General features: G+C 33.5%; 1 protein-coding gene across 3 annotated transcripts in view; it reads left to right on the forward strand.

Annotated features, from left to right (window-relative positions):
• The window catches only part of LOC111508614 (maternal embryonic leucine zipper kinase), a 177,806-nt gene that overhangs the window by 40,316 nt on the left and 121,937 nt on the right, over positions 1-15,553 (forward strand). For all 3 annotated transcript variants that reach the window (XM_074171800.1, XM_074171799.1, XM_074171801.1), the window contains 2 exons: positions 4,251-4,616; positions 4,690-4,966. In XM_074171800.1, coding sequence (XP_074027901.1) covers positions 4,251-4,616; positions 4,690-4,966 — 643 coding nt within the window. The remainder of the gene's footprint in view (positions 1-4,250; positions 4,617-4,689; positions 4,967-15,553) is intronic.

Below are 15,553 nucleotides of genomic sequence, written 5' to 3' on the forward strand. Positions count from 1 at the left end.
ACTGATGTATATCTTGCTGCTTTATTGAAAGCTTTGACACTAGAGAATTCAAATATTACAATGTGGAAACCACGAGCATCTACCAAATAGTTGGATGTTATTTATGAAACCAGAAATAATAAGCACTTGAAAAATATCATTCTGTTTGCGCATGCCTTTACAGGATGCGATACAACGAGCGCTATTTTCGGCAAAGGGAAAAATTGCTGGATATTATAGATAAAAATCCTCAGGTGATGCAATACGTGGAAGTCTTCTACACTCCCGATGCCTCTCGTCAGGATATCGAAGTAGCTGGAGAGCGAATTATGCTGGCCTTGTACGGTCAATTCGATACTAATTCAACATCAGGCCAGTGTCGTGTTTCTCGATTTTTAAGTATGATTGCGAAATCAAAGACTGCAATCAACTTAGCAACTTGACCTCCAACAACAATAGCAACACATTTACACTCATTTAGGACGTATTACCAAGTTCAGTTTTGGATTGGTAATTATAATTTGAATCCGGAAGATTGGGGTTGGATCAAATCTGAAACAATGTTCCTGCCGATGAAAACAACGAAAAAACTGGCGCCTGACGACTTACTTAAGCTGGTTAATTGTGCCTGCATAAAAGAGTGTAATAATCGATGTGGATGTAAAAAAGCTGGGCTTCCTTGCTCATCTTTATGCAAAAATTGTAAAGGTGAAACATGTTCTAACAGTACAAGGCCATCACTTGATGATGACAGTGATGATACTGATATCATGATCCGTCGATTAAATGCTATCGATAGTAATCCCGATGGAAATGAAGACGACCTTATTGATTATCAAGATTTTCCAGTAGGAGTTCAAGAATACTGTGAACCGATACTTGAAGAAATCGAAGAGGAGGAGGTTCAAGGAACATCACGACAAGAAACCACAGATGATGAGCCACCGGCACTAAAACGATCTAAAATATTAAAAAAAAATAATAAAAATTATAAAAAACTTTTAACTGTACTAAACATGATTTAATAAATTTTAAAAATAACTTTCAGTATGTTTTTGATTAAGTAAATTCCCTGAAAACTTGAAATTTTTCTTTATTTAATAAATAACGATCAATAATTGAATAAATAATAGGACTACAACTTTATTAAAAGGCTTAAATTGTTAATAAATTCATAATGAACAAAAAAGACTTGAAGCATATTTGTCATAACTGCAATAGTTTGAAAGTTATTATAATTATAAAAGCGAAGGAGCGAATGAAAAAGTCAAGTATCAAGGTATCACAATATCAAAAGTTTTATAAAAAATAGAATAAATTAAAAAAACAAAAAACAAAAACACATAGTTACTTTTATTATAGAACAAAGTATTGAAAAAAAATTTGTTTATAACATTTTTTTTTACATAAACAATAAAAAAAATAAAAACAAGTTTTTTTAAAACCTTAAAGAACAATAGAATTTATGATTAAAAAAACGGTTCCTTAATTTTAATATTCATTTGCAAAAAACGATTGTTAATTAACAAACGCATTTTTTTAAGAAACCATTTTTTTTTCTAAAAATCATGATTTTTTTCAATTAACATAATGCAAAAAAAAAATTCGAATTGCCTATAAACAATGTATTTGTTTATAATAAATTTATTAACTATAGCTGTAAAAAAATATTATTAAATAGTTTTTAGCCATGAGACATTGAAACATTAAAAAAATTGTAATGTATTTTTTATAAAATTATAATTTTCAATTGGTAATAAAAAATAGAAAATAACAATTTTTTTTATTTTGGCAACGGTAATCTATTTTTTTGCCTATTAAGGATAACTTCCACCAGAGGAAAAAAATGCCAGGGTTTTAGTTTAATAATTATAGGGATTTTTATATTAACTTTCAATTCAGAAAAAGTTACTAATTAACAAATTTATAATTGACGTTAAAATTGGGATAAACATTTTTTGATTGCGGATTATTGTTTATTGATGTATCCCAACATTACATGAATTTTTTCAATCCTTAATATTTGCATATAATATGTTTGTATCATTTTTTTTGTTTTTATGTCAGAGTGACGAAAGGCGCGCGGAAGCCAGACTACCCGATTTTGGCTCTATTTTCAGGGCTCTGTAAAAATTATAAATAATCGAGATACAGTTTCGGGAGTCGGGACTTTTTTTACGCAAATTCATTGATCTTTTCAAATCTTTTTTCAAATTTCCAAAATTTTGAAAATTTTCCGAGATATTGAGAAAAAACTAAAGCGCCATTTTTTTTCACTTAATTGTTTATAACTTTTGTAATTTTTATCGGCGCGTTTTCGGACCTTACCTTAAACTTTCTAGGCAAAAATACGAATCGAATGACACCTTGGTCGTAATTTTTGGACAGGGCTGAAAAATGTAACCAAAAAGAGCTAAATCGAGTACATGTGAACCAGACTAGTAGTACAAAACGTCAGGTTAATTTCAATATTGTAACTTTTTCAATGCTTGTGAAAAAAATTGTTATACTAATTTTATGTACCCCCTTTAAGGTGCTGTATCTTAACAAGGGATGCTCCAATGAAATTTCTTTATATGAAAGATCCAATTTTTTTTTCGATGAGAAATCACCTCCTTAAATGTTTTACACTTATTTAGTTACACCCTGTATGGAGAGGCGTTCATACTGAACAACATGATCGTCAACCAATTGATCTTGATCGTCTGAAGTTATCAAGTTCTCTAAAGAAATTACTGAAACCCCGTTTTGTGAAATTACTATTTGATGTTGTGGATCTTAACTGTGTTTAATGTTTTCAATCTGTGATAGTGTTAAAACTATCATTTTTCATCACATTGTTTCGTAACCATTTCGTAACAATTTCCTCTACTTTTCTTCAGTACTTTTACCTGTTTCACTGAATATTTATTTTGGTTTCCCAGGTTTGCCTGAAAAATAAGCGGAAATAGATGAACGAATAACCAGGCACTGGTTACAGCTACCAAAATATTATTGGTGTGCCAATTATTCCTTATCAACACAGCACGATAAAATGATTATATAGTAGATCACTTCCTCCCATTAATAAATTTTATTTGTTCACTAGACTAAATTGCGAAATGCAAACTTTGCTTTTCTCTTTCGGAATGTTGTCATTCGATTTATTCCAAATTCATTGGAAATCAGAGAAATGCATTGTCTGCCCATCGAACTCCGTCAGTACGGTTTTTTCATCACAGGCACTGCACATTGCTCCCCTTTTCATATTTTTCATTACCGGTATATCTATCATCTTTCATTGAGCTGTTCTATTGTCTTTTCGGAAATGCACAACCCACCTGCCTTATGAATGTTTCCGGTTCATCAACTTTTTTTTCTCAGTAGGACCAATTGTTTTTGGAGTGTTGGACTTTTTTTTGGTATTTCTGTCTTCGGAAGTATATCCCGTAGTGTTAACAACATTGTCTTTACTTCCAGAACTCTTGGACCTTAAGTTGTTCGTCGCCTAAATCTTATGCGCTATCTCCTCCTTTATCAAGAGGTATAGGTTTCTTCTAGGATATCAGCTACGGTTAGAGACCGCTTCCTGAAACCAAAAATTAAATAATGTATGTTTCTCTATTCACCAAACTGATTTTGCTAGTAGTACTTGAAACGCCTGAGGGGTCATTCAATTTAGGATAGGTATATCTTGGCAACCTTATAAAATAGATAACAACCTGTATCAGCTTAACCTTGTATGATGCCTACAACATCAAATGTTTCAAATAAAATCTATGGAGGTAACATTCAGTCTAGCATTGCGTACATTCTACAAAATCTTATAACGATAATGAAAAGAATTGTTTTTGAACATCTATTTAAATAAACTCAGACACAAGTAAAAAGACTTGGTTGGTGAAGTTTGAAAAAATCTGTTTAAAATCTGTTTATTCGTTAACCAGCTGTGGCACCCCTACGAACGACAACGCTTAGAAGTCGAAACTTGTGCGAGATAAGGATTAACGAGGTCTTATCTTTTAACGTGTGGTTCCTAACACGGGTTGGAAGATAGCAAGTGAAAATCGATCGTTCAGCCTGGGGTTTGAACCACCGACCATCACGGCGGTCAATTCGAGTTAGTGAACAAAGCACTCATGTCGAACCGACCGGCTACTCACCGACCAAGTGTGAATCAAAAATAGTATTTTCTCAGTACTGATGTGTAGGAGTATTTTCGTTAGGTTCAAGTGAAAAAATCCATTTTGCTTGGTCAATATATTTCGCTCTTGAATATTATTTTTTTGCAGACTGGAAAATACGAAGAACCGCCGTTTTTATCCAAAGGGAGCTCTAGCTTGATAAAATCTATGCTTCAAGTCGACCCGAAAAAGAGAATAACAATCACAGAACTTCTTTCTCACCCTTGGCTTACTTTGGGTATTTTAGATCCCGTCGAATTGAAATCAGAAAACGTAAAATGCTACGACGCTCAATGCGTCGAGTTAATGGCTAGTCAAAATCATGTACATAAGGATGTGATGTGGAATCATTTGAAGAAGTGGAAATACGATTATCATACAGCTACATACCTGCTGCTGCTGTCTAAAAAAAACAGAGGGTCTACCCTGAAACTGAATAACTCCAGCATGACCATACCTATAGAGGCGACTAAGGTAAAATGTCGCTTTAAAAAATTTAGTTTACTGTTCTCATTGAAATTCATGTAAACAATTTAATTTTTTTCAGGAAATTTCATTGACAAAGACAATATCGAAGAATATAGCGAACGTGCCGGATAATTTTTTGGTTGAAAATGCGGAAAAAGAATCCAAATCAGAGAAGAACGATATTATCCTTAATACGCCCATCGACAAATTACTTCCTGGAGGTTCAAGCACTGTCAGTACTCCTGATAAATACAAACAGCATCAACCAAATGGTTTTTTAGAACCAAACAAGCCTTCTAGTATTCGTAGACCACTCAAGAGGCTGCGGAGTCCGGGACCTGACGATGGTTCACCAAGTAAGAAATACACATTATTCTATTTTACTAACTGCATGGTGTGAACTACACGATTTTTGCCAAATTTGCCCGGGTAATAATATTCATTCGGCAAATTTGAATATCAACACGAGAAAAATGTAAGCACCTTTAGAAATCCATTGTGTTCTCATGAGATAAGCAAGCTTGTGAAGAAAGTAAAGTGTCCTTACTTTTCTGTGATACTTCACAGTTGTCAATGAGTTTGGGTCCTACCTCCACACCTATTAACGTGATCGTTCAATTCAAGATATTATCATTTCGAACAAAATTTGAAAGCAACAAGGTTTTGAGATTGGAGTAATTTATGATATTATTTATGAATATATCAAAAAAATAAATTAAGATTTTTCATTATTATTTTATTATACAGTGCTAGTCAAAAATCCCCTCCCCCCTCGTATCTTTTGAACGGGTATACTTATAATAATGAAATTTGGAGTGTGGAAATAAACGGATGTAGGCTTCTTAACTGGTCATACCAGGTGACGCAATAGTCATAAATGACGTCACAAGGCCGCTGTGACCAAAAATTTCAAATGGGACCCTATGGCAAGTGACAGCTCGTTTGAAAGGTATTGAAAATACCTATTCAGTCATACCAATTTTGTTTGGGTTTCGGCTGATTTTGATTGATAAATTGAAGAAATACGAAAATTATAGTTTCGCATTCAATTAATAAAGATTTAAGAACCAGTTCTTATAATAAGTGTTCAAAATGTGCTCCATCTACTTCCTGGCAGTAATGCATCCTATTGCTAAACTCTTGTCGTACTCGTCCCAGTGTGTCAGCGGAAATTGCCCTACATTCTTCAACAATTCGTTGTTTCAGAATGGCAATACTGTCATTTGCTGTAGCGTAAACCTTAGATTTCAAGTACCCCCATAGAAAAAAATCTAATGGTGTAAGGTCCGGTGACCGAGCTGGCTATTCGATCGAACCTCGTCGTCCAATCCATCTACCACGATATTCTTCATCTAGGTAACGTCTTACTGCACCGTAATAGTGTGCAGGAGCACCATCTTGTTGAAACGTTATTTCCAAGTTGTCGAATTCATCTGGATTATCTTCTAGAATTTCAAGAATTAACGCCTCAATATCAGTTTGTAACATCTCCAGATACAATTCACCGGTTAAGTTAGCATTGAGAAAAAGAGGCCCAACTATGTGGTTTCCCAAAATACCTGCCCAAACATTTACTTTTTCTGGAAATTGAGTATGTTTTTCACGAAAGATGTGAGGATTTGTGTCACTCCAATACCTCACATTTTGAGTGTTAACATTTCCATTGAGAAAGAAAGTACTTTCGTCACTAAAACAAATTGTCTGTATGTAGCCTGGTTGTTGGTTCATTTTATCGGACATAGTTTCACAGAATTCTAGTCTTCGGTCGGGGTCATCATCTGAAAGTTGGTGCACCATTTTTAATTTGTATGGATGAAATTTGTTTTTAGCCAACACCCTATGTACTGTCCTTTGACTGACTTCACAGATAGACGCAACTTGGGCTGTGGAAGAAGTAGGGTTCACTACCATTTCTCCAAGTATGTCAATTTTTTTGTCATCACTAATTGTTGGTCGACCAGATCGTTTGGCATCTTGAACACTACCTGATGCTTCAAACTTCCGAAGAAGCTCCCTCAAATAAACCCTCGATATAGGGCGATCGGGGTACCTCTCATTAAACAGTCGTTCCGCTGCATGGAAATTGTTTCTACATTCACCAATTATTAAGATAGCTGCTACTTTGTCGGCTACAGTACGTACCATTTTGCCTATGTAAACACTTAAACGTCTCGTTAAACAATAGCTTAGGTAAATTTTCAAGGTATAAACACTTTTGACAAGTAGATAATTCAAACACGTCAACCTTTTTGACAATGAACCAGAGGCGTACTTTAAAATCTTTATTAATTAAATGCGAAACAATAATTTTCCTATTTCTTCAATTTATCAATCAAAATCAGCCGAAACCCAAACAAAATTGGTATGACTGAATAGGTATTTTCAATACCTTTCAAACGAGCTGTCACTTGCCATAGGGTCCCATTTAAAATTTTTGGTCACAGTGGCCTTGTGACGTCATTTATGACTATTGCGTCACCTGTTATGACCAGTTAAGAAGCCTACATCCGTTTATTTCCACCCTCCAAATTTCATTATTATAAGTATACCCGTTCCAAAGATACGAGGGGGGGAGGGGACTTTTGACTAGCACTGTATTATTATCATGTACATCTATTGTATCATCAAGAAGGCCATGAAAAATAGTTCAAAGTACAAGTAAAACTATACTTTGTGCTAGTATTTGTTCGATGCGCTGCTGGGTAATGTACACATTCTCGTTTCATACAATGAATCGCTTGGCTTGATATCAGCTCATAATTAGAGCAACAATATCTGAATGGTCTAACATAACAATTCCATAATAAGTGATTCGATCGGGAGTGTTTCCAAATGCATAAATTTTTTTTTATTTCATTAACTTGGCACTAAATCAAAACAGATTGCTTCCATGCACTAGAACTGTAACACCCTTCTCGACGCGCGTTTTTTCAGTCGAGCTGGCATCATTAAGGGTTTGAATATACTATAGGTCATTTCCTGATGATGTCAACTTTGTTGGTGAAACGAGCACACGTCTGGTGTGTGAGAGCAATGGTTGTTTTGGATTCATTCTATGACAGAGACTTCAGGAACGGACATTTGAATAGAATGTCCACATGATTTTTCTGCTTTTCAATAACTCTAGATATAGTTGTTTTGTTTGAATAAGTTCAATTCTTAGATTTTATAATCCATGTACATCGGTTAATTAGACAATATTATTTAGTTGTCAACATTTATTATCAGTCATACTATTCCTAGATATAATTTTACCTATAAATCTCCCAAAGACATTTAGATACTCCACTGAATATACGAAGTACGGCTAGAAAATACTAGTTTTCTCTGAGCCTCAAGGTCAAACGTCATATTGCCAAGTCTTCCTATACTAGTATAGTCAAAGTAAACGATATTGTGCACTCTTGAAGTTGGCGGCACTCTCAAAGGTCAAAAAAACCAATACATAGAAATGAACCGGCAGCGAACTAGTCCACGTGGACTGTAGACTTTGCGGTTCGTATTGGATAATTTTTACTAACCGAGTTTCATGATGGGCTGAGGAGTAATAAAATTGAATTTGAAGTCATGTTACCGTGACAAATAGAAATCGGAAATGCGGGGATGGATATCGCCGTCGTGTTCAGTTCAGTTACTTATCGCGATTTGAGTGTTGAAATTCGGTATTGGTGCGTTCTTGTACAAGTAATAATAGTAATAACGACTTTTTTAGTGTAGTGATTTCAATAGCGATGTTGAAAAATGCGAAAAAGAGATACCAGTGAATAAGATTCGTAAGCATTTGAATATTGAAACACAGAGAGTATGTTTCAATGTATATAAGAATCTACATGTCAAGTTTGGTTTCGAGGGAAACAAACAACATCAGATTTGACCGAAATTCCTTTCTCAACTGTACGTAAAATAGTCAAAACATGAACGCAAGACGAAATGTGATACAGGATTACCAAAACCTTTAGATGTTCATCTGATAAAATCATTGAAAAAAACAATATACGACTGTTACAAAAGCAATGAGATTCCTACAACTGAAATCATAAGGACGAAATTGAATACTTTCGGCCATATCGTGAGCTATTGTAACAAAACTCTTCAGAATTGGATAAAGAAACTAGGATTTAGACTTGAAATAATAAACAAACGTGAAGCAGTTATGGAAAGCAGAAGAATAGTGGAACTGCGTAACAAATACTTAGAACAAATAACTAAATATAGACAAGAACTACGGCAAATTTTCTATTTGGACGAAACTTGGTATGACACTCACGACACAGTTACGCCTAACATGCCTGCAAACAAAGGATCGCGACTAATCATTGTGCATTGTGGACGAAGTGAAGGATGACTATCATAAATACATAGAAGCTAATATTTTCAAGCAATGGTTGGAAGAGGACTTATCAGAAGCTTTCGAAGAAAGTTAGTGAAGTAAGCATTGACAGGAACTAAGTTTGATGCAGTGGAAAAACTGCGGAGACTATGCTTTTAGAAAATAATTCAACAGTAGAAAATTCGAATGGAAAAGTGTGGTGAAGGGGAGTATATTGACGGGGATGAGGTGAACATTATAAAGCAAAAAAATAATGATTTCACAAAATGAGCCAAATTTGTGACTCATGGATTATAAATATCTAATGGGAGATAAGAAAAAACATTTTTCAGAATTAATTTCATTAAGTTATTATCTCTTCGTGTAAGTATATTCACCGTTGGGCAGTTGTCACTATGCCAGTATAAAACGGTACTACAACTGGAATATTATTTAAAAAATCGAATCGAAACAATCAGTTGCCTGTTTAATGATACTATCTTGTATTAAAAGTGCAGTGTGTTTTATGGCAACTGTCACAGATTCAAATTATTGCATAAACATATATATTTTTCATAATAGATTCGAGAATTCAATAGACATGATACCTTCTTTCTGAAAGCAAAAAAAGCATCTATTCCTTTAACCAGATTTTGAAGTTTATTATGATAAAAGAAATCTTTCTTTTCTGAAATTAGACTTGAGATCCGCAGTTTTCTCTCAGTTTACAGTATTTGCGCCCAATAAACTAAATTGTGTGTGCTACTATCGGCGAGGGGAAAATCTCCTCTTTTCCGTAACCCGCACGCATGTAGCGACTTCAACACAATCTGTGCCATAGGTATTGATTTGCTGGGTCCATTTATTTTTTCACATCCATGGTTGCTGTAATGTAGTTTTGTAACGTTGTGACAACGTAACATAATAGAAAAGGAAAACAAGTGCAGCAAGAAGTTGCTGAGACTGCAAAAAAATGTGATGGTGAGAGAACTGGAAGAGTAAGAACACAAAAAAAGAAGAACCGAAAGAGTCAGGTTGTAAAAAAAGAAGAATGGAACAAGCAGAAAGCAAAAAAGTAGAATAAGACGAATAGCTGAAACATATTTCACTATTGAGTTGCGGATGATAACACGTTCATTGAAAAACTAGACATATGGAATTAATGAATTATCAATACAAAATTTTGAATCTCTTTCTGTTTCAGCTCTAGATTCATTGGCAGAGTCTCTTAACCATGTCTATCGAACTGGGATGTTTCCCTCGTTTCTAAAAGCTTCAATTGTATTCCTTCATCATAAAGGTGGTTATCGAGAATATCCTCTGGATTATCGTTCTGTTTCTTTCATTCCATCACCAAAATTATTCGAAAGTCTATTTCTCTATGAAGTTTCTGAAAACATTAATATACGGACGGTGGCTGCTGCAGTCTTTTGGGATTCTTTCAAAGCTTTTGAGGGTATTACTAATCAATAGTTCAAACCGTATCTAACAAGTAGAAGTCAAGTAATTAAATCTTGGACATTATCTAAAAACTTTCAACTCTCATATAACTACGGAGTACCACAGGGTTTCATTCTGGATCCTATTTCTTCTTTACATCAACGACTCAACTATTGACTTAGAGTATTTATTCACTTTATTCGCAAACAACGCTATATAATCTATGGTGATATAAAAGCAATACATACTACAGAACTTCACAATGCCTTTTGATCAGATATCAACAAAATCACAGATTGGTGATTGTCTTTTGATTATAAGTCACTCATAGGCAATGACAATAGACTTATATTTCGAAAAGGTATAACAGAGATTATGATTATATAAACTCCAGAGCTGTGTCATCATTTTGTAGTTTGGTATTATTTTAATCAAATTCAACATTTTTCGGATTTTTTTTGCCATATTACCAGTTAATTTCTTTAGATTTTCCGCTAAGGTTGCGGTTTGTTTCTGCACATCTAAAATTTTTCACCAAAATAACCCTCGTTTTTAATAATTCATACGCTTTTATTAGCTTCACCTGTATGTATGTATGTTTGTTTGTTTGTCAGTTTGTTTGTAACTCCAGAATTATCAACATTATTGCTTGATCTATTCGCGGGCAGATGGCGTTGTACGTAACCTGCTTGATATAATTCGAACTCACTTTACATGAATTTCTTCATTTGAAAAAAAGTATTATTTTTTTATTAACACGCGCGCCTGCTGCCTTATTTGTAACTCTCTTATGCGCGCCTGCTGTCTTCCTTGGACTTGGTAACTGATTTTCAGGATCCCTCTCCGGAATCGGAAAATATCAATGGTCATTTTCTAAACAATATACGGTTGATTGTTCCCAAAGTTTAGATGAAATGAATATAGACTAAAAAACGGGCTTTCATAGCATATTAAACTAAATAAATATAGTTCAAAAATCTAAAAATTCATAACTCAGTGTTCATATGAAAGTATTTGTTTCGAAAGAATTGTTTCTTTCGTGTAATCCAATGTATTCACTCCTCGTTCCTTCCTAGTTTATTTAAATTTTTTCTTCTTTTAGGTTAAGCATTTAATTATATATTATGTTACTTTATTCTCAAAACTCATGACTCGGTCATTCAACAGAAATATTTGAGATTCTCTATCAAATTATTTGTCCCTCACTTTTTGCTCCCGCTGTATCATAATTTCTGGCCAGCCGCCAGATGGTATGTCAGTTCTCACCGAGAAGCTCGTGCTGGCAATAGCAACTCCAAGTCGTATCGCAATTTCGAAAACCCGAGAAACGTGACCCGGAAAAGTGCCCTTTTTCGATAAGTCCATACCCAGAATTCAGTCCATTTTGCATTACGTGTGAAAGACCGGTGGAAACCACCGAAGCCAGAGAAGTCCAGGATTCCAGGTGAGTTGACTTTCCTTTCTTCGGCTGGCAGAACCCTAACTCTCTCAAACATCAACACAATGTTTATATGAAAGTAGTTGTTTCAAAGGGCCTTTTTCTTCCAGTTTGTGTATAAAAGTTACTTCTTTGTATAGAGTTGCCTATTTTATAATTGATTACTTCCTTCCTTTCTTTGGAAGATTCTCAAATTTTTTTTTGTATCAAGATGGAGTAGTAGAAAGCCAAAAACTTTCTTTCCCAAAAAATAAAAAACGCTTTTAAAAAACGAACGAAAAATACTAGCGTGGGTGCCATATTTTTGTATATTAACCGCTCGACGCTTTTTTAACAATAATACTAGTATTTTTTGTTCGTTATTGTTGTAAGCTTATTTAAAAAAATATTTTTAATTTTTTAGTTCGATGTTCTTCAAAAGTGTAGTTTTTAGATTTTTAAAACTATATTTATCAACAAGTTGACAATTTCATTTCTATATCTTTCAAATAATTTCCATTTCTTGATATTTTCATTAAGATCGGTTTTTGAAAATTCTATGTGCTTTGTCACGGTTTTGTATTTTCATGTGAACTTCATTTGCAAACCAAGGAATGCTACTATCATAATAATTGTAGACTCTTATTGCTGCAATATGACTAATGTAAGACAGCTTGTAAGAAACAATGTCTTACTATGAAAATTATGTCGATTTAGAATATTGAAATCAAAATCACCATCTAAGATCCATTCACGTGTGCTAGTAATAAGAGTTTCGCAAATATTGTTTTCAAAGTTTCCCATGAATACAGCAACAATACAAACAAACATACAATTGATAATTCAATTTGAGCAAAATTAGGTTTTACAGTATTAGACTAGTAATTGTCATCTAGAACAAACATTTTCAGTAAAGTATAGTTAATATTTGAATTCACATGAATAACTACACCTTCTGTACGTCGACTACTTGCATTGCTCCTGCATTCACTGACTAAAATAATTTTAGGAGAATAACATAATATTGTTTCTTGAGTTTGATCTACTTCATTCAATAAATTGATCATTCAAATATATAATATCCACATTGAATGCTACATTTATAGTTTTTCTGTTTTGTAGTAATAGGTTTACTGATGAAGTAGATTTATTGTTGATATACCTAATAATGTAGCATCACAATTTTCAATGAGTTAATTTCATTCAGCTTCAATTTTTTGTAGCAGTCTTGATGCCTCTTAGTTTTATCAGAAAACATTTTTAAGGTTTATTTGAAAATCTATTCTTCAATTTCAACAATACATCGGCAGGTGAATTCAGTTTAAGTTTCATCAGTCTATTTCCGTTGGCGTTATTATATTCCCCTGGAATTTCGTTTATAGTATATACGAAATCAATTCGAATAGCATGAAAACTAAATAGTTACCGAACATCGGCAGTTTCTTTGTATGGCATGAGCGGCGTTGTACAATTTCTTTTCAAAATTAATTATATTTTTCATAAATCTATACGGATTTTTTTATTACTATTACTCTTTTATTCAGCTTCGGATTAAGTTCGCATAGAGTATACTGCTTCATTGTCTTTATTGTTATGTTCAGCATGAATTTGATGATTCGTTGACGTTGAAAATATTTATATTAGATGCCGTCTGTTGCCTATCTATCATTCGGGAAATGATTTCTTCTGTCTCCCATTTTTGAAAAATTCCATCATCAATTGGAGCATCTGACTACTAACTTCAGCTTCAAGTTTTTTAATGTTTTGTATATGAGTGAGAAGAATGTTGACATCTTTTGAGTAATATGTCTACAGCTGAGACACATAATAACATCAGGTGAGACACATAATAACATTATCTCCATCAGGAATAGACTCGTTGCAAAATTTGCTGATTCCTATTGTTTATATCAATAGTTTTATGGAATTTGACAGACATACTTTCCCGGTAACTAGATGAAAAGAGACTACTCATGTTCCTGATTTCTACCTATAACTCATGGTTATTGTTTTCTAGGATTTATTTTCCATTTTCCTGTTCTGTTTGTATACATCGTCAGAAATTGTGAGAACTGTGAAATACAACTTTTGGTAGTTATAACGTAAAACTGAACTCTATGATAAGTTCAACATATCCATTAGTTTCAATTTGTTTTCTGATCCTGCATTTGTTTTACATATGACTAATTTTATATTGAAGTGCTGCCATCTCGGTTATAGTAGATGAATGAAATGGTTTGACTATCTTTTGTGTCTATTAAAAATGGAAAAATGGCTTCATCATCTACATAGCATAAGATAGCGTCATATGAAACCTAATTGCAGAAAAGTTCCCTACATTTAAGACATGCCAGAGCGAGATGTATATTATTACCGATAGATAACGCTTGGAGTATGTTTATTTTTCACTTTATTTCACCCAACAATTGAATTTTTGGATACAATAAGTTTTTCATCAAAGGTTGATTCCATACACAAATATTGAAGAAATAGTTGCTGGCAAATGCTTAATTAGGTTTCTTAAATGAAAAGTGTGATAAAATAATAATAAAAAAATAATAGAAATAATATACCTAATATAAACACAGTTCAGTTATAAAAAAATATCTTATTTATTCATAATAAAAATATTGCAATAAGTACATAGATATGTTAATATAATTGTGGAATTGGCCGCGGTGGTAGTGCGCCCGACTCACGATCGGAAGACCGTGACGCCTCGTCACACGTTAAAAGGTAAGACCTCGTTAGTCCTTAGCTCACACAAGTTTCTTAACTTCTGAGAGTCGTCGTTCGTATGGGGGCGACAGCTGATTAACGGAAAAACAGATTTTAAACAGATTTAATTATTCAAAGAAAGTAATACAAATCATGAAATTATGAAACAACAAAAATTAATTGGCGCTCCGGGGCGATTTCATTGATTCCAGTGGCGCATTTGCAAATTATTTTTTATGATTATTAAAAATATAATTACCTACTTTTCTAAAATATGTATTTATTTGAATATTATAATTGTAATTATTTTGAAAATCAGTATATAAAAAGAACATTTACTATACATTTTTACCATACCATCCAAGTAGATCTTTTTTCACTCTAATGATAATTGGTCATAGCGAATGCACAAGCCATTAATTTTTTAAGAGAAGCTTGAAAATTCGGAAAATTCCACTTGGAACATCTACGTTATACTGTTGTTGTTATACTTTGTTTCCTAATAGTGAAAAATTAAACGAGGTTGTTAGAAAAAGGCCTCAGTCATAAAATAAAACCATATATTAATTCGACGACCATAGAATGTTTAGGTATAGAAACGGAGCTGTCTCTGAGAGGTACTTGTAATTATAATAAACATGTCGCGGCAAATATTTTGAATTCTGAACTTGTTGATCAAATTCAGTCTAATGGAGACATTGAAATTGCAAAATAAATTAAGCAAAAAGTGATTTTTACGAGAGCAGATAAAGGTCGAACGGTTTGTGCATTACATAAAAATGACTACGTAGGAAAAACCCATGGTTTCCTTAATTCAGGGAGCTACGAGATTCTGAGGAATGACCCTACAACTATGTACTAGTAAAAGGTTTAGGAAACCCTTAAAACCATAGAATTGGTTATGACTGGAAAGGATAAAGGTAGAGCATTGATCATCAATTCACAACCACCAAAACTGTATTCTCTTGTTCAAATACACAAAACTAACTTCCCGATTAGACCAGTGGTGTCGTTTGTAACGGCACCTACCGTAAAAATCTTAGAAATGCTTATACAATT

The sequence above is a fragment of the Leptinotarsa decemlineata genome, unplaced genomic scaffold (assembly GCF_025532065.1).
Source record: "Leptinotarsa decemlineata unplaced genomic scaffold, Ldec_3_MD MMD2_tig00000035_RagTag_RagTag, whole genome shotgun sequence".
NCBI lineage: Eukaryota > Metazoa > Arthropoda > Insecta > Coleoptera > Chrysomelidae > Leptinotarsa > Leptinotarsa decemlineata.